Source organism: Marmota marmota, unplaced genomic scaffold (genome assembly GCF_001458135.2).
Source record: "Marmota marmota marmota unplaced genomic scaffold, marMar, whole genome shotgun sequence".
Classification (NCBI taxonomy): Eukaryota; Metazoa; Chordata; class Mammalia; order Rodentia; family Sciuridae; genus Marmota; species Marmota marmota.
The window spans coordinates 1220718-1240099 of NW_025999900.1; the positions used below are offsets into that span (position 1 = coordinate 1220718).

The 19382-nt window shown below is 43.1% G+C and overlaps 1 protein-coding gene and 1 non-coding gene across 2 annotated transcripts in view; one reads left to right on the top strand and one right to left on the bottom strand.

The window, feature by feature from the left end:
* Positions 1-5700, top strand: part of Prkch (protein kinase C eta) — a 216807-nt gene extending 211107 nt beyond the window's left edge. The window contains exons 13-14 of the mRNA XM_015489921.2: positions 2810-2953; positions 4396-5700. Coding sequence (XP_015345407.1) covers positions 2810-2953; positions 4396-4542 — 291 coding nt within the window. The 3' untranslated portion in view covers positions 4543-5700. The remainder of the gene's footprint in view (positions 1-2809; positions 2954-4395) is intronic.
* A 10122-nt stretch (positions 5701-15822) lies between these two features.
* Trnaa-cgc lies at positions 15823-15895 on the bottom strand. Its single transcript has one exon. It is a non-coding gene; the product is annotated as a tRNA-Ala (tRNA).
* Between the last annotated feature and the right edge of the window lie 3487 nt (positions 15896-19382).

Here is a 19382-nt window from a genome sequence, read left to right on the forward strand (position 1 = left end):
AAACTTTTGATGGATCCGACTGGCTGCAGTTCCACAGCAATCCCTCGGTGCCAGCCGCATGACTCCCTGCCCCTCTGCTCATACAGCAGGTGCTTCTTGCATCTGTGCATGTGTGCTGGCTGCATGCTCAGGTGTGACTGTGGTCTTCCTTCGTGCCTACAACTGATTCTATTCATCCTCTTCATCTCCAGTCAAATGCCACCTTTGCCCTGCGGTTGGCACTTGCCTTCTCACCATCAGCCCAGTGCTGTCTGCCTGGACCAGCTCTAGATCTAGCAAGTCTAAAGGCTCTTTTTGTTTTATCCAGCTGTGTATTAGAAGAATCATTTGCCTCTTCCCCTTCTTTTGATTTGCTCCTTAATGGAGAGACACTGTCTTTGGCAACTGCACAACCCCCCACAAGCCCAGTGTATGTGCATTCAGCAGACCCCCTGCAAACCTTCGTAAATAGAATGAGAGTGTATGTGTTTGTGTGTGTTATTTAAAGAGGAGGAGGGCCATATCTAAAGGGCTTAAGCCAGTGTATTAAAATCAAAACAAAACTGCTTGGTTATTCAAAAGGATTTATAAGAATCCCAAGAGAGGGCTGGGGTTATAGCTCAGTGGTAGAGTGCTTACCTGGCATGTATGAAGCAATGGGTTTGATCCTCAGCACCAAATAAAATAAATAAATAAATAAGGTATTTTGTCCATCTACAACTAGAAAAAAAAATCTAATAGGTAAATAATATTTTTAAAAAGTATCCCAAGAGAAAATATCAAGCTTGTGAAAGGGTTATTCCAGATTTCCAGATATGTGGTTTTCAGAGGAGGAACTGCTGGGAGTTGGTCTGCTTGTTCTCAGGCAATGCTTTTTCCACAGTGCCCTAAGGAAGCTTAGATTTGGTGCCAGGGCCAGGGAAGAATGGGCAAAGTCTCTCAGCCACCAGGACCTCTGCCCCCCTGGCATATAGTGGCCTGCACTGTTCCACTTGCCCAGAAGAACAAGTTGTACCCACGTATTCACACGATATCCTCTGCTCACATCATTGGCAGGCCTGGGAATTTCCCACAAGCCATCTGGGTGGGTTCTGTTGTCCTTGTCTCCTGAGATTTTGCTTTTTTTTTAAATTAATTAATTTTTAAAGCATTGTTATTTGTCAATCAGTTCATAGACTAACAAGTGCTTGTCCATCAGGGATTATATCCCACTGATTTTCCCAAGGAGAGAATCTGCTCTTTTCATTCTTGCAAGCATCTCCCCTTCCTTCTGGAGAAGGAAGTTTATCCAGAGAGATCCCAAGCAGTACCAGTTCTTACAGAATGGAGTAATTTATAAGACACTTACTTCCTGAGTCCATGAGTCCATGTTAACCACTCTAATGCCTGGAGTGGAAATTTCTCTGGTTGGACCTGTTCAGCTTTGAATGTGTATTTAGTTTTGGGTCCCACCTCCAAACCAGTAGCCACTGAGCCCTTTAATTCTTTCTCACTTAGAGAGAGAAGAAGCTACTAAGCCCTATCAGTGTCCTCTTTTTTAAAATTAATTCCCTTTCAATGCTTTTTTTTTTTAGCATTTTAAAAAGTATATTCTGTCAGACTGGTTAGAAAGTGCTGCAGAGCCTCCTTCATCAATGTCATTTTCATTTGAACTGGCACTGGAGGCTCTTCAGTTTGGACACCTGCATGGCAGGGGTAGCCACCTCCAAATCCTACTTTTGTGTGCCTGCACCATCAACAAGATTTTCTTTTTATTTACTCTATAAATTCAACTCCAGAGCAGTTTCTACAAACATGGCTTTACTTTTGTGTTCACAATTCAAATTTGGAAAGGGGTGCTGCAGGGCTGCCATAGGGCTGCCATAAGTTGTCATAAGTCTGTTTAAGATAATTTGATTAATAAAGACAAAATTTTTTTTAAAAAAATTGGAAATCAAATTAGTTTTAATGTCTTTAAAATTGAAAACCATAATCTGGCCATGAAAAAATTATCGTCCTATATGAGTCCTTGTCAGAAAGTAATCAAAACATCAAGGGCATTTTGCAAAAACACAATTAGCCTAGATATCTTGATGACAGCTGCACACCAAGGAACTTTCCCCATTGGTTTAAAAAATGGGAGAGATGCAAACATTGCTTGAATGTTTGACATCGTTTATTTTAGTTTTTAGTCTATGCAGTAACAAATTCTCATTCATTAAACCCATTTAATATGGAAGAGGGGACATATTAAGAAAAAAAATTCGTCTAGAACTAGGGTATCTTTGCCACATCAAGAAAAGTAGCCAACTTTCTTTTTCCTTGATACAGAACTTTTTAAGTTTTTCATCCTCGCTGCTGCTTCATACAGATCTTCCAAGATAATGACTCTCACTCTTCTCTCTGAGAGTGGAGAATCCTGGCCAGCTGAGCAGGTCTCCCTGAAAAATGGCACAGCTGTTCCTAAAAGTAGCCCCATTCATAAGATGCTTGCTGTCTGTCCACAACTGCAATTTTGGAGAAAGGCACATGATTTCACAAAGAGCTTCTTTTCTTTAAAGAGGAAAGAAAAATACTTGGTGTTTACAGAAAAGAAAACTGGCCCCTTCAGCCTTCATTTAGTGGCCATGTCTGAAATGGAAGTGGGGAAAGGCATAAATCCACACAGGCAATCATGCCTTTAAGGCATGATTCATACTGGCCGTGCTACCCGTGATGGAAAATCCAGCTCGCCAAGCAAGATGAGCTGGAAAGCCTCCCACGGGCTCGTGTGCCAGGGCTGATGCCTGCTGTCTTGTGACATAGCTATGGTACATGAAGGAATGACTGACTCTCTCTTTCTCTCTCTCAGTTCATGACCAAGAACCCCACCATGCGCTTGGGCAGCCTGACTCAGGGAGGAGAGCATGCTATCTTGAGACATCCTTTCTTTAAGGAAATTGACTGGGCCCAACTGAACCATCGACAACTGGAACCACCCTTCCGACCCAGAATCGTAAGTATCAAGACCATTATAGTCGACTTTCCTCTTTCTTCTGATGATCAGAGTCCACTGAGAAGCCAGCTACCCCCTGTGGAATGACAGACTGAAAGTCACTTGACACTTTACAGGACAGCTTCATCCAGGGGAGACTGAGCTTGCTCCTGAGACAATGTCTCTCCATGTGCCCAGGTTACTTATTACAAAGTTCTCACCCCTTGCTTGCCCTGGCTCTGTTTTCCTTAACCTAAATTAAAATCTCCTAGAGTCTAAGATGCCTGAAATGTTCTAGGTTCCCCCAAAAGAGTTTGGTTAATTGATAAGTCATTGTTCCCAGCCAATTCCCTCGTGTTTTTTAGAACATCATCGGTACCTTCCCCAAACCCCCCAAAAAGTACAGTAAATGTGAAACCTTCTTTCATTGAAACTGACTCACTGGCTTGGAGAGCCTGGGTCTGTATTAGACCCTGTGATACAAAGCTTAGGCCAGAACTGGCCAAGCCCCTTTGACTGGTGAGATACTGAGAACACCAGGGGCAACTCTCCAAGCTCTACACTGAGATCTACTCCTGAGACTGGTCCAGCTTATTGTCTGAGATCCACAGTGGGAAGGCTGAGGAACTCAGCAAGCAATAAGATCAAGAGTTACAGGGAGGAGGAGCGATCCCAAGGCAGAGAGAGAAGCATCATTGAAATCAGGTATGAGAAGTGAGACATCTAATGCTGGTGGAAATGGTCTTTTCAGCACTACTTTATTCAAATGTAAAATACACAACTCTTCCAAACAGATAGTAAGCTTCATATGCTAGGCTTTGGACACCAAGCAGCTGGAAATAAAGCCACATCCTTTAGTGGGCATCCCCCTGCCAGCTCCTCTGAGATTAGGGGAAGCTTTGCTGTCAGAGGCTGGCACCTGTAATCCTGACTGCACAGCCATCCCAGCAGGGTATAATGCATCTGACTGGTGAGTAAAATTATAGGCAGTTTTATCCTAAGCCTAACATTTCCAAGAAGTCTTTCAAGAACACTCTTCAAGTGTGTAGAACTGTGTACAAACGAGTGTGACCTTACACAACCTCTATTGACAAATTTGAGCCCCTGTGCCCCTCGGTGAGGCCTGCTGAGAAGTAGCACCTTGATGAAATGGAGAATAAAGGGTGAGTGAGCCGGCTGGTTTGGGTGATCAAATTAATTCCTTAGCCTCCCAGTAGAAGGCTGGCCTGCTCAGCAAGATTTTCATGGGATTAGTGAATTGGTAGTTACCAAATGCCATAATAATACACAATGCAGTGGAATTGCTATAAAGCACTGTTTAATCATAATGATCATAACTGTAAATAATGCTCCTGAACAAGCTGCAGAGCAATTCTCCAAACTTGCTCGAATGGGCTGAGTCCCATGCAAGATGAGCAAGCCTCAAGTGCATAAAATCTGACCCTTGTTTCCTTTTTTGACAGAAATCCCGAGAGGATGTCAGTAATTTTGACCCTGACTTCATAAAAGAAGAGCCAATTTTAACTCCCATTGATGAGGGACACCTGCCTATGATTAATCAGGATGAGTTTAGAAACTTTTCCTATGTGTCTCCAGAATTGCAACCTTAGCCCTATGGGGAAAGAGAGATGGTGTGAGAATCAAAAGGGAAACAGACACTTTCCAGGAATATCCTTTGTGGGGACTCCCCAGCATCCGCCTTAGAACACCAAGCTTACCTTCAAGAAGCGAATGTTCACAACTCTGTGAAGGACAGAACTTCAACAGAGCAACTATCTCAAGTCCCGAGGGAACTGTGGTTCTGGAGGTAGTTGATACTGAAATGAGATTTTATGATGAGATTGTTCCACTCGGCCGGTGAGTTTCCGAGGCTGTTTGAGGCTTGGGATGTTAACATGACCCAAAAGGTGAGAAGTAATGAAGAAATAAACTAGGTCCTAGAAATTCTGAGCCAAAGAGGCTTTTTACTTCAAAAGACAAATGGAGACTTTCTGTGGACCACTCTGTACTTTTGTTTAAGCTGCCCAGCCCCTAAGATTGCAGTCTGCAGGAAGACTCTAATGCTAGTGAAGGATCGAAAGGTCTTTTCAAGGAAATGAGCAGCTTTCCAAACAGAACAATTCACTCTGAGGAAAAAAAAAAAAGAAAATGGGTATCCGTGAAACTCCCAATGAAAAGCCCAATGTTGGGCCCCAAGACAACTGCCACAGCGTATTCGCTTACCCTTACTTTCATTTATTAGATATTTATTGAGTTTCCAGTGAAAAGATGCCATGATCCACAGTAGCGTAAGCAGTAGATTTGCCTTCGTGAAGCTTCTGTTCACTCTGGGTTCCACTAATTTACCTGAACGGTGATTGCATTCTGTGAAATGCCTCTCCACAGTACATATGTCATACTTTTTTGTCTGCACATGACCCTCTTCTTCAAAGAAGGGTCCCTGCCCCAACAGCAGGGTTAGCAGGCCAACCTCAGATGCCTGCTGCCTACTGACCTGTGGAACCTGATCACGTCAATATCACTCCGGACTCAACAGTGAAGAATTGCACGCCAGTCACGTCAGTGACCAGATGTATGGCTTATGCATTAGCAGTTTATTTAATTATGTTTTAAGAGACAAAGAAGTTTGTTTGACATACAGTTTGATAATCAGAAATGGATCTTGTAAACAGGGTCTCTAGCAAAGATGGACCTTATATTGTATAACCACTTATGCAGTTGGAGAATTTTATCTGTCTGGAAATAAACGCATTTTGTAGCAAAAGAAATTTGTTTTTGTCAAAAAAGATTTGTTTTGCCCCCACTCAGAGAGTAGATTTCCAATCAAAATAAAAACTTTGAGCATAATGGATAGAACTCTTGCTTAAGGCAAATTTCTGAGAAGAAAGGCTGACACATGCTTCTTCTGTATGACCCTGAAATGGACGTGGCCTGTCCTTTACTGACTATTACTTCTGTTCTGAATCAGGGCAATGACTGCATTTATTGCTGCAACAGGCTAACCCTTGAAATCTCAGTGGCTAGTCATAAAGTTTATTTCTCATCCATGTAGAGTTCAACAGCCCTGTTCCATCTTCTAACCATGCCATCTGGCAAGCATAGCTCCCAACATCACCAGAGCAAGGGAAGAGAGAGATGGAGGAGGTGCTTGCTGCTTAACTACCTCTCCTCAGAGGAACACACATCACCTATTCTCACATTTTTTGATTTGTTCTAATTAGTTATACATGACAGTAGAATGCACTTATGCACTTTGACACATCATACATAAATTAAGTATAATTTCTCATTCTTCTCTTTGTACATGATATAGAATCACACTGATCATGCAGTCATATATGTACATAGGATAATTATATCTGATTCATTCTACTATCCTTCCTACCCCCATACTCTCTTTTCTCCCTTCACTGTCCTCTACCTAATCTAAAGTAACTCTATTCTTCCCTAGAGCCTTCCCACTTAATATGAATTAACATCCACATATCAGAGAAAACATTCAGCCTTTGGTTTTTTTGGGATTGGCTTCTTTAACTTAGCATGATATTATCCAGCTCCATCCATTTCTGATAAATGCCATAATTTCATTCTTCTTTAAGGCTGAGTAACATTTCAGTGTGTGTGTGAAGTTTTCTTTATCCATTCATCTACTGAAGGACACCTAGTTTTGGTTCCGTAGTTTAGTTATTGTGAATTGAGCTGCTATAAACATTGATTTGGCTTCATCACTGTAATATACTGATTTTACGTCTTTTGGGTATAAACCAAGGAGTGGGATAGCTGGATCAAGTGGTGGGTCCATTCCAGGTTTTCTGAGGAATCTCCATACTGTTTTCAGAACATGACTTCATTCTAACTACATGCATTTTAGGTAAATATCCTACACATCCTCTCTCCACAGATATAAGTGATGGGATTTCTGGATGGGGGAATTATGGAGCAGCTGAGAAATATCCGACCAGTACTGATGGTGTGTTATAGGTGGTTCTTCTTCTTCTTCTTCTTCCTCTTCCCCTTCTCCGACTCCGTCTCCGTCTCCTTCTCCTCCTTCTCCTTCTCCTTCTTCTCCTTCTTCTCCTTCTTCTCTTCCTTCTCCTTCTCCTTCTCCTCCTCCTCCTCCTCCTTCTTCTCCTTCTCCTTCAAGGTGAAAAATTACCTTTGAATGAATAGCAACAAGAAGCCTCCCTGTAGATTTATTTAGCTCTAAGCAGTTTAGAGACAACCTGTGAACCTAGGCAGAGCTGTGACCTTTGTAATTCCACATTCTCCTACCATTTCCACTATTGATAATCTGAATACTGCAGTACATCTTACACATGAGAAAAAAGGGAGGCTCAGAGAAGTTGAGTTACTTTGCTTCCCAAAGGTCTCAGACTTGGTAAGGTGTGGATCCAGATCTAGAGTCTAAATCTGCAAGTTCTAATCCAACAAGCCTCTGGGAAAGGAAGGGATCATTCTGACTTTGGGGCTTGTTCAGCTTTCATAGCTACTTGGCAGCTCCAGGTCTTCTTTTGCTCTGTGGTATTGATTGGCTTCTTGGTCTAGTTTGTTCCACTCTGGAAAATAAAGCATGCATCCTTTATTGCTTACAAAATTCATTTTCATAGCCATGCACAGGACCCTAAATGTTCTCATTGAGGAGTAACCATAGTCAGTTCTCAAGCCTGCCTCCTAGGTCCTCCAGTTGGAGTTAAGTCTATTCATTTGAGATCATTCCAGACCCATCGGATTAGCCCACAGCTAGTGATTTTGCTATGATAGGGTTTCTGGTCCTTCTTTCTCTTCCTTTTTTTATATGTAAGGAGAGAGGATGCACAAAATATTTACCTAAAACTCAAAATATCTCCAATTCCTGAGTAGAGTTCTGCTTCCTACAGTTTTCCTAAACCTTGTTCTCCCTTGAGATCACAAGATGCCCTGCCCATACTTCCTGGAGCAGCCTGCAATGAACTGGCAGCAAGCCATTTGGTCAGCAGGTACTGAGTCTGTTGGGATGCCAGGCCCTGAGTTCAGCAGGCAGTGAGGAGGCTAAGATGAGATCACATTGTGACCCTTCACTCCCTTAGGACTATAGCCTCTTGGATAAGGAATCTCTTTTTTTTGGGGGGGGGGGGGATGAGAAGTATAAGGGATTGAACTCAGGACACTCAACCATTGAGCCACATCCTCAGCCCTAATTTGTATTTTATGTAGAGACAGGGTCTCACTGAGTGCGTAGTGCCGTGCCATTGCTGAGGCTGATTTTGAACTCACGATCCTCCTGCCTCAGCCTCCCAAGCTGCTGGGATTACAGGCATGAGCCACCGTGCCTGGCATGGGTAAGGAATCTTGAGACACCCTCCATCCTTATTATCAACCTCCTCTCCCCCACCCAGCCAATCCTCACCCCTATACCATCTCTCCCCATTCTCCCAGGCTATCCCACACTAGCTTGTGGTCTTAAGAGTTGAAAAATAGAACTCCAAATCATTTTCTTTGAACTAGTAGCCTTTGACTGCTAATGATGTTCTCAATTAATTATAGCTAACACTTATTGTGTTTATTAGATGTAAGGCCTTGTTCTAAATACTTCAATACTATGCCCATGTGTTGGGTACACTCATCTTCATTGCATAGATAGGAAAACTGAGACACAAGGAAACTAAGTAATTTGTCCAAAGTCACACAACTAAAGCAACAGGTCCTGAATCAAGACCAGGCAATTTAGTTCCCAAGTCCCTACTTTTAGCCCAAATTAGTGAGGTTCTTCAATTAAAGCTATTTCTATGTTTCCCACCTTTGTAGGGTTTTGAGAACTATTAAAAGGGTGTAATCTGTCGTGAGCAGGGAGCTGCCAGCCGGGCAGGACAGTGTTAGTCATCCTCTATGTAGACCCACATATCAGCAGTGACTCGCATGTTTTGCATATCAAGGACCCAGTGGGTGCTGCCAACCTTTTTCAAAGAACTGGCACAGGCCAGGATAATGCAATTCGGACTTCGACCTCCCTCCCAGAGGAAGAGGAAATGGTCTGGGTCACACTGGATCCCATATACCCCATCTGGACCCCTAAGGTAACCTCTGAGCCTTGGTGGGGTTTCCAAGCCTTTCCTCACCCCTGCTAGTGGCCTCTTCATGCTTCAGTAATTCCTGGCCACCCACTCCCTGGCTCAGTGCAGCATTGGGAAGAAGGCACGAGCGAGGCTCAGAGCTACCTTGGCAACTGTGCTGCTACTACGGAACTAATGTGACTTGGTTGCAAAGACAAGAAAATAAAAACACACCATTTGTCATATATTGATCTTAATTGGATACACAATGCCTTGAAAATATTCCAGCCACAGACTTGGCCTTGACCGTTTCACAGACCAACATCGTAAATCCAGCTTTCTCTTTTCTTTATTCCCAGACTTGGTCATCTTGGTTATTTTATCTGGCATGTTGACTCAAACCAACCAACCAGACAGACCCACTGAAATTGCCCCTGGCTCAGAGGCACACTGAGTCCTGTAACTTCTCATTGTACATCATCTGAAGATAAGGCTCAGATCCGACCTTAGACATTGCAGTGGAAATGAGCCCTGTGGTCATATGTTCCTCTGAACTGAATTTCAGGTTGGACAGGGCGGGCCTGAGCAAGCTATAAACAGGGCTTTGTAGTCTCTTTTTCTTCCTGTGTTGAATTGGAAACAAAACTAAGGGTGCCACCCTTGGCTTCAGCCTGTTCCCGCCTCACCTCCACTCCCTCATCAGTTGTTCTCTCCCTCCTCCTCCCCACTTCTCACTCTTCATTCCCCAATGCAATCAGCTGGTTCTGTACTCTTGCCTTCCACCATTTGGTTTTCGGAGTCAAACCTGTTATACAGTCTGTTTTCTAACTGTCAAAATGACATAAAATCTCTACATTTATTTTATAGGCTTTTTCAGAGCCCAGGAATGACAACCACTTTTCTCAGTAACTGTAACATCACCCTGTGGCAGCTCTTACTCCAGCTCAGAATGGCCTAGGAGAGCAAGCCCCAGGTTAAGAAGACTGGCCTGATCGAGGTGCAGACTTTTGTGCTAAATCCAGCTTACTGTATGTTCATGAGAAAAAGGGCCATTTCCCCAATGTCAGTGCACTCATTTGTGAAACGGAAGTGAGACTAGTAGCTGCCTGCCTTGTCTGAATCCTGCAGGGATAGGCTGTGATACTATTATGTCAAGTATTTACTATATAGGGCCAGGATGTAAACATTTGCTCAAGCAGTGTCAGCTATTGCTGGTATCATTTACTCCACAGAGGACTAAGGAAATGTTGCTGGTGATGTCCACCAGAAAATGGGCCAGGGGGATGCCCATGTTCCTCACACTGTCCATCTCAGGAGATGCCGATGCTGAAACCAGCTTGGAGGAAATTGAGTTTTCTAATTAATTGCACAGCTTCTGCAGGAGACTTGGTAAAAATGTCTCCTAAGATGTTTTGAACTCATCCTGACCAGAATGGCATACAGAATCCATCTAAAGGTTGAAACTACTACTCATCCTAAAAAAGAGAGGCCAAGAAATATCATGTTTTCTTTAAATGGCTTTTCTCTCCATCCTTTCAGGATTCTCTTGTTCTACTGGATTTGACATGAAGGTGCATTTAATTCACTTCTGACCAACTAGCACAAGGACCAAATCCCTGCCTCAGCACCTACTGGATACCCAGAGGCACTCAACATACCTGTGAGCCAGTGCAGAGACCAAAGGCACAGGCCCCGGGTGTTCAACAAGTCCTGGCAGGCCCAAGAGTTGGAAGTCAATCATAGAGCCAAGGATCATTCCCTCCTAGATCAAGCTATCTGTTAAGAAGTTTCCAATAAAACAAGAGCCTCCATAGTCCTGTGTACTCTTACTGAAAGCAGTCACAGCACTCCTGTCCCCTTGTAGTAGCCCTTCCAGGTCACCAAGGGCTGCCTTTCTCATACCACCAAGGCAGTTCTTACTCCACAGAGGGTTCATTCTTTTAAGAGCTTGGACCACAGCTAGAAGAATTTAGGCTAGACAAAGTGAAGATTGTGTAGGCACCAAGCATAGTCAGACATTCAAGTGGGTTGCAGAGGGTGAGACAGGAATCTTCTTTGGAGACATTTCAAATTAGAAAACAAGGAGAGTTGTCATTTGACCTGACAGTGCCAGAAATAACCTGGATAACCTCAAGTTCTTCCAGCCTTGTGCTCTTTTGACTAAAAGTGAGCAGAGGGATGTGGCTAGTCAGCCTCCATCGATAGATGCTAACCCACACTATTCCTACCATATGCCAAACTTCTGTCACTTGAATTTCCTCCCTATTCCTTTCTGGGCTCCCTTCATACCCTAGCTCACCAATACACCCTCTGCATGCTCTCTCAGTCCCAAGGTTTCCCGTAGACTCACACATCACTAGTCCCCATAGTCACATGTATTCACCAGTGTCTCACACCTGGTTGCCTTCCCTATGTCTCGTGCTATTCACACATGGAAAAGAAAAGGGAATTTTGAAGTTAAGATTCATACAAGAAGATCACAAGAAATATAAGCCTCCTTGTAGCAACTGATAATAGAACACTAAAGGACAAAAGAGGAGTCAGGAATCGGCTCTTTTTTTTTTTTTTTTCTCAAAGACAATGATCTTCCAGGTGATCTGGATACAATACTCATTGATAAAATGAGTAGTGGCCCAAGGTAGATAAAGAGATGATATAAATCATTCAGGCAAAATTGTAGAATGGAATTATTTAAGCACTAATTTAGAATCCCTGGAAGTGATGTTGACGAGTAGAGGGGTTTGTAAAGAACAAGTCTTGAAAAGCTAACCTCATTCTTTCTTTGATGGTTACTAGACTGATTGATCAAGAATAGGTGATAGGTTTTGCATAGTTGAACTTTAGCAATGTGCATGAGGAAGTCTCATTTACTTGTGACCAAGCAGGATTCAAGAAACAATGATATGAAAGTGTGGCAATTAATAGATTAATATCAGCCTAGAGTGGAGGTTCTGCAACCCTGGATAACTCCTGCTCCCCTTGGATTAGCAGACAAATCTCAAATCTTCTTTAATCTTGCTTTTCAAAGCTTCCACATCATGACTAAATGCAAAAAATCAAACAATGGAACAAAATACTACTTTTGTTTTTCAATTGCACAAATGAGTTAGAAGATTCCTTTATTCATTAAGCTAATATTTACTGAGCACACACTATGTTCCAGGCATCTTCTGGTTGTTGGAATCACTAGAATGAAAAAAAACACCCCAAATCCCTGTGTTCATATAATTTACATTTGGTACCCAAATTAACTCTGTGGAAAGGCAACCTTATACAGACGGTTGCCTCCATCTTGCCCTGATAAAATTAACTTTTTTAGACCCAGGTTCAGGTTATGTTCTATGATGGAAAAAGAAAAAAAAAGGTAATAAATAAACACAAAGCTGTTCTTGGGGTATGAAAAAGTTAATTATATCAAGACCAGATAAAGGCAATAGGTCTTCTCAGCATGAGTAAAACAAATTAGGCAGAGGTAGAGAGAACACACTGAATATATTATCCATCCAACAAATACCTATTAGATCTATTTGCAAGTGATGGGTAAATCACGGAGTGTGAAAACAGCCATAGTCCCCACCATCCTAGAGCTTAGAGTCTCATGAATATATAACAGGATGCTGTGGCCACCAAAAAAAAAAAAATTAAAAATTCAATATTAGGCTCCAGAGTTATAAGTCTGGTGCGTCAGATGAGGGGCCCCACTTAACTTGGTCTTGGTTAGACTATGCCTGGAAAACTGGATTTGACTTTAGACATCACTGTGGAGAGCTACAAAGCTTGATGCTGTTTAGAAAAGAATGAACTGATGAGGGAGCATAAAGCCTGTGTAACATGGCAAGTGAGTCACTAACTGGTGGTGTGCTCAGGAGACAGCAGGTCCACATCATGAGCACCTTCAAAGACAGATACACTTCAACTTAGGGTGGGTTACTCCCTGACAAGCCCATTAAAAGTTGAAAACATCATAATTCCAAAGTGCATTTGATGCATCTAAGCCACCTGACATCCTGGCATACAACCCAGTTCACTATAGAGTGTCTCCTGTTTCTCTTCATGGTGGTGTGACTGACTGGGAGCTATGGCCCATTGCCACTGGCCAGCATCACATGAGAGTATAGAACCACACATTGCAGGCCTGGAAGAAGATCAAAATTCCAAGTGCATTTTCTACTGACTGTGTATTCCTTTCCTACCATCTTAAAGTAAAAAATAGTATGTTGAAGGGTTAAGTTGGGACCATCTGTTTGTGAAAAGCTTTGAGGTGGTCATTAAGACTGGTCTCCAAATGTTTCCAGCTCTGGTCAACAAATTAAGGGCAGAATCGTGTATGATAGCACAAGGTGGAATTTTTCAGTGCTGATGATAAGAGATGCTTTTCCCCCCACTGAGTGGCAATGATAAGATACGGTGGTTGGGTTTTGACAGCCTGAACCCCCAGCTAACACTTGACAGACATTTTGAATAAGTAAGAAATCATTGTTATCATTTGTATTATGGTCGTTGAATGTTGCTGAGACTGTGCCATTGTTTGTCCCTGCAGCATAACCTGGTTGCCATACTTTGGATCTTGAATGTCCTCCAAAACCCCTTGTGTTGAAGGCTTGGTCCCCAATGTGACCCTATTGGGAAGTGGTGGAACCTTATGAGGTGGAGCCTATTGAAAGGAAGTTAGGCATGGGGGGTGTTGTGTCTTTGAAGGGGATAATGGAACCTCAGTTCCTTCCTGTCTCACTTGCTTCTCAGCTTTCATTAGGTGAATAATTTTTTCTGCCATGTGTTCCCACCATGATGTACTATGATGCCACAGGCCCAAAGAAACAACCAGATCAATTGACTATGGACTTATTTTGTGAAACATGAGCCAAAATAAACCTTTCTGCCCTAAAAGTAGGTTTATCTCAGGCATTTGTCACAGCAACAGAAAATTGACTAACACACTGGTCCATGCTAACTGCTATGTCTACCCTGTGAAGAGGGACTAATCTAGTAATATATGACCCCAGAGTTAACTTGGGCTTGGGCTTGTCAAGCTGCAACAGAGGTTATAGAATTGGTTTTCACATAAAAATGAACTTTTTGAAAAAGGTATCCAAAAGTATAACAGACTTCCTTCAGAAGAAAGCAGTGTACCATCACTGGACATTTTTGGTCTACAACCCTGAGTAGGAATGATGGACAAGAGGCCTCCTCTGAGAGAAGCCAGCATGCCAATCGGAATGGGCTTAGCAAGCACACCACTGCGCAGTCCGGCTGCAGCAAAATAACCGGGGGTGGGGGGGGTTGGGGGGGTGACGAAGAACTTGTGTAGATTGATACAGCAGGAGTAGGAGCCGTTTATTGCAGGACAGGAGCGGTATTTATACATTCCACACAGCTTATCTTAATTAGCATAAACTAGATACATCAGTCAACCAATAAGAAATCTCCACACTTAATGGCTCGCTGGTGTTACTTCACAAACCACTGCCTCTGGCATTTTGCCAGGCGCCATCCAGACTTGTTTACAGACTCTAACACACCACAACTGCACTGCTTCCCTTGGCCTATAGGGGCAGGCCTGGAGTTGGCATATCCTAATGTTTCGACTGGCCACATGCCCAGACCCCTGCTGCTTTCATTCTAACACATAGTGATGAATCTGGGCCCATCATTGCCAATGGGCTCAGCAAATGTGTACAAAATACACGGTAGCTCAGAAGGCAAAGGGATCAAACAGTAAAGGTTTTCTTGGCCCACCATCATGCAGAATGATAAAAGTCCTTCAGGTCTTCTGTTTGTAGAATTAGCATCCTGTGAGCATTAGGAAACCCTTGAAGTTCTTCTCTCTTAGTTTGTTCTTTGTCATGCTGGTTCTGCCTTCTAGGAACAAGAACTAAGCACCCTTCCTACCAATGCAGAACTCTGGTGTAAAGATCTGTTTGGGGAGATATGTATTAGGAGCAAGATCTTTTGGAGGGTTGTGGGGAAACATGTTTTTTAACATCAAAGGCTGGATATAAGCACTTGCCCCATTATCTAGTTGTTCACTGTAACTGGCTCATACTGACTCATGAGAACCAATTGTACACACTTCTCCCAAGTTATTATTCAATGAGCTCACAATGGTAGATTAAAAATTGGTTGTGGTGGAAATATTTAAACTATGGAAATGGGCAAGTGCTAAAAAACAGAACTTTCATTATTGTGATTGTTTTGTTCTTTTAGGAAGCTTGCCAGCACACCTCTGAGAACAGTGAAATAGTAAGAAATTATAGTCTTTGGAGCTAGGCAGAACTAGATTCAGTCTGGCTCTGCTCTACCAGCTGTTGCCACTGGCAGAGGAAATAGGTGGATATCAAAACATCAAGGAACTTCAGTTTCCTTATTTGTAAAATGGTGATAATAATGAAAATCAAATGATTAACTACATCACAGGGGAGTGTGAGGGTCAACTGAGATAATGTCCATGGTGCATTTAGTGAACTAAGCTCCTTCCCTTGGTGCAAATGCAGATAGCAACCTCCAGAGACAGAAAAAGAGAACACCCCTGGATCACTCATTCACCAGGGACTAGTTAGTTGTTAAACTCTCTCAATCCTTGCTCTTTTCATCTATTACAGGGCAATACAAGTTGAGTTTCCCTTATCCAAAATGCTTGGGACAAGAAGTGTTCTGGGTTTTGGGATTTTTTCCAATTTTGGATTACTTGCATGTATATAATGATATATCTTGGGGATAAGACCTAAGTCTAAACATGAAATTCATTTATGTTTTGTATCCATCTTACATATGTTAGTCTGAAGATAATTTTGCTTAGTAATTTTTAAAAATATTTTTTAGTTATACATGGACACAATATCTTTATTTTGTTTATTTATTTTTATGTGGTGCTGAGGATTGAACCCAGGGTCTCTCACTTGCGAGGCGAGTGCTCTACCACTGAGCCACAACCCCAGCCCCTTTGCATAGTATTTTTCATGTGCCTGCATTTTGACTGTGACCTGTCACATGAGGTCAGATATGGAATTTTCTACTGTAGCCTCATATTGGCAACCAGTTATGTTTGGGGGAGCATTTCAGATTTAAGATTTTTTTTTTAGAGAGAGAGAGAGAGAATTTTAGTATTTATTTTTTAGCTTTTGGCAGACACAACATCTTTTTGTTTGTATGTGGTACTAAGGATCGAACCTGGGCCGCACGCATGCCAGGCGAGCGCGCTACCACTTGAGCCACATTTCCAGCTCAGATTTGAGATTTTTATTAATACTAATACCCATGTCAAGATTGTGATGAGGATTAAAAAAAAAAAGACAACCTGTAAACTCCTCTCAGTACAAATCACAGTATATTAACATCACTGAGTAATTTGTTTTAAAAGTAAGTTCCTTTAACTTAGCATTTTTCCATCTAAAGATGCCATAAGCCATCAGTCATGGAAGGAGGGAGAGAGAAGTCATTTTCTAGTTCCTTCTAGACAAGAGGGGAGTTCAGTTACTGCTTTTGAGAGCTGGACCCTGTTTCTTGGCTCTATCTGCTTTATTCACCGGTCACCCTGACCTTCATTAGCTTTCCATTTGCCAAGAAGAAATGAGGAAAGTAGAACCAAGGATTTTTTTGTAGGTTGCAGGGGATTCTCAAAACAGTTTGTCTCAGAAGAAAAACATGAAAAATCCAGAATTTCTCCTCACCCCTCTGCACACTACCTAGGCTACCCATTGGAATTTCCACTCTGAATAAAAGCCACTACACTTCAAAGGTAGCAGAGTGTCGGAGTGTCCTATATGTCAAGGAAAGAAGTAGATACCAGGGTCAAGCAGGCACACTTCCAAACCACTGCCTTCTTTCTGAAAAAAAAGCCGAGACACACCAATATGGGACATGGTAGCCTTCTGTCTCAGGTCAGCCTTAGAGCTGGGTAGGATCAGAGAAAGCATCTTTGTGAAATGCAGGGTCACAGAAGATCAAGGCTCTGCTGCTTCCTCAGCTGACCATCCTGTTAGGGCAATCTGCCCAAGCCTGCACTTTCTGGCTGACTTGGGGCCTCAACATCAGCTTCCACATGATTCTAGAGACTTCCAGACAGATGCAAGGGCCAGGCTGAGGATATACAGAGGATGTCACTGCATCCCAGGATCCAAGAGAGATATTGAGGCATGTTGGAAATGCTTCATCTGGAATCACGTGTTTGACTGCTCAGGAATTCATGGTTTGGCTAACTTTCTGGTTTGATTTACAGTAATGCCTGATGGGGGTAAAGCAGGAATGTTGTAACAGCTCTGGATCACCTTGGAAAAATACCGTTCATTGCCAGCCTGGCACTGTGATTCCAGGAAGCAGCTGGTGGTGAGTCAGAGCCCCGTCTTCCTTGTGGCTTTAGGAAGCCTGTCCAAGGCCTCACCCATCCAGGCAGAGCAATCCCCATCAGCCACGTACAGGCCTTGTGGGAAGAGACTGAAAAGGGGACTCCATGCAGGTTCTCTACCCACTCCCAGGGATAAAGGGAAAGGAAAGAGATGAGAGGACTTTAGGCCCTTGGGTCTCTTGGAAATATTTTTATGCTTTTGATATAGGTAATCAGGCACATTTTCTGATTGTTTAGTCTGGAGTTGGCAGCAATAAAACTAGATAAAAATCTCTACATGCTGGATGGCATGACTTGTGTTTGCCTTATAACATTGCCAGTCTCTTACCTGCAGAGCCAGTAGGGTCTTAGAATTTCACCCAAGGTTGGCAGTGAGTCCTGTGGCCAGATGGCTGCTTGGGCATGAGGACCATCTGTTCTGAGGTCAAGGGGGTGCCCCAGTGGGTGACTAGGGAGCTGGAACAATCTTGGGGAAAGGTAGTGGGGCCATAGCTCCAGATATCCAGAGCATTCTGGTGCCTCAGTTTTAGGTAGAACATTCCCACTTTTTGCCTTTTCCTTGCCCAACTCTGGGTTCCTCTCAAGGTTGCTGCTGCCCCTGGAACAGCTTTGGGCCACTGGACACAGCATCTGTGTCTCAATTTTCTCACAGCCAACTGAAGTTGATTAAACAGTGAATAAATTTAGAGAGGTGGGTTCTTTCACACCAGCTTCTGGGTCTTCACCTCCAGTTCAGAGAATAAGCTTAATTTCTTTTTCTTCTCTTTCCCTCTCCTCTGTCTGGCTCAACTCAATGCTGATGCTTTTAAATACCAGTTTAGATCTCAGTGACCCACATTCATCCCCAATGACTGTGAGCACAAGTTCATGTTCACTGATGATTCAGGAGAACCAGGGCCTTGAAAGATGAGCTCAGTCAATGAATGTGAGCTGTGCAGTTTGTAATCCACCCCAATTCTATTGTTATATGCCCACTCCCTTACTTTTCGCTGGGTGTCAGCGTCCTTGGCCTTCCTGGGCCTGTGTGAGATCTCCACAACTGTCCTCCCAAGACTCTTTATCCTCAAGTTTTTTAGGACAGGAACCCCCAGCCCCATGGGAGGGAGGCAAACAGCTATATGACCAGCAGTTATCTGAACAGGGAAGAAGAGATGGGAAGTGTTAAGAGGGGAGCCAACTCTGGGAACTTCCAAGTGTCAGCTCCTCTGCAAGTGATAGTCTCTCTATAGGAGACCCATAAGTGATCTCACCTATAGGTCAGAGCACCTGCCCTCAATACAGCAGAGAACTTAAATGCTACTGGGAATCTTCTAAATCAGCCAAAGGTCAAGGTGGATGAACACAAAGGGAAGAGGAGAACCTCCCCAAAGACCAGCCCCTGGAGCTCATTTCCTGCCCTAATAAATAATATCATCCCTAACCAATCCTTTCTTCTATCTGCCTTTACTTAGAGTCCATTCTTCCTCTCTCTGCCATTTTTTTTTTTTTTTTGGTTGTTTATAGTCTAGTCCACACCTGGAAATTTGTTAGAAATGCAGATTGTCAGACCTCCACTGAATCAGAAACTCTACAGTGGGGACAGCAAGTCCATTTTAACTGACTCTAGGTGATTCTGATGGGAGCTCAAGTCTGAAGGGTCCTGCTGTCACTTTTCTCAAGTCAGGCTGCAGACTCAGGAGTGTACTAACTGGGTGGGGGCACAACTCTGCACAGGAGCTACAGCAGGAAAGCAGAAAGAAGATTCAAGGAGGCAGCCTGGTAATTTATCAGATCTCCAGCCTGAGGGTCAGGACCTGGTTCCAGTTGGGTGATCCTGGCCAAGTCACTTAGCTCTCACACTCTGGCTTTTCCTCTATAAATAAGATGGGAAGAACTGGGTCTCTGAGGTTTGGGTAGTCCTTAGTTTGTAAGTTTGACTGTGACTAGCACCTGCCTCATTATTCCTTTCTTTCTTGCTGACTCTCTACCCAGCCCCAAGGGTAGCCCTGTGCTTCTCCTGATCCTCAGTCAGTTACTATGTGTGTGTGTGTGTGTGTGTGTGTGTGTGAGAGAGAGAGAGAGAGAGAGAGAGAGAGAGAGA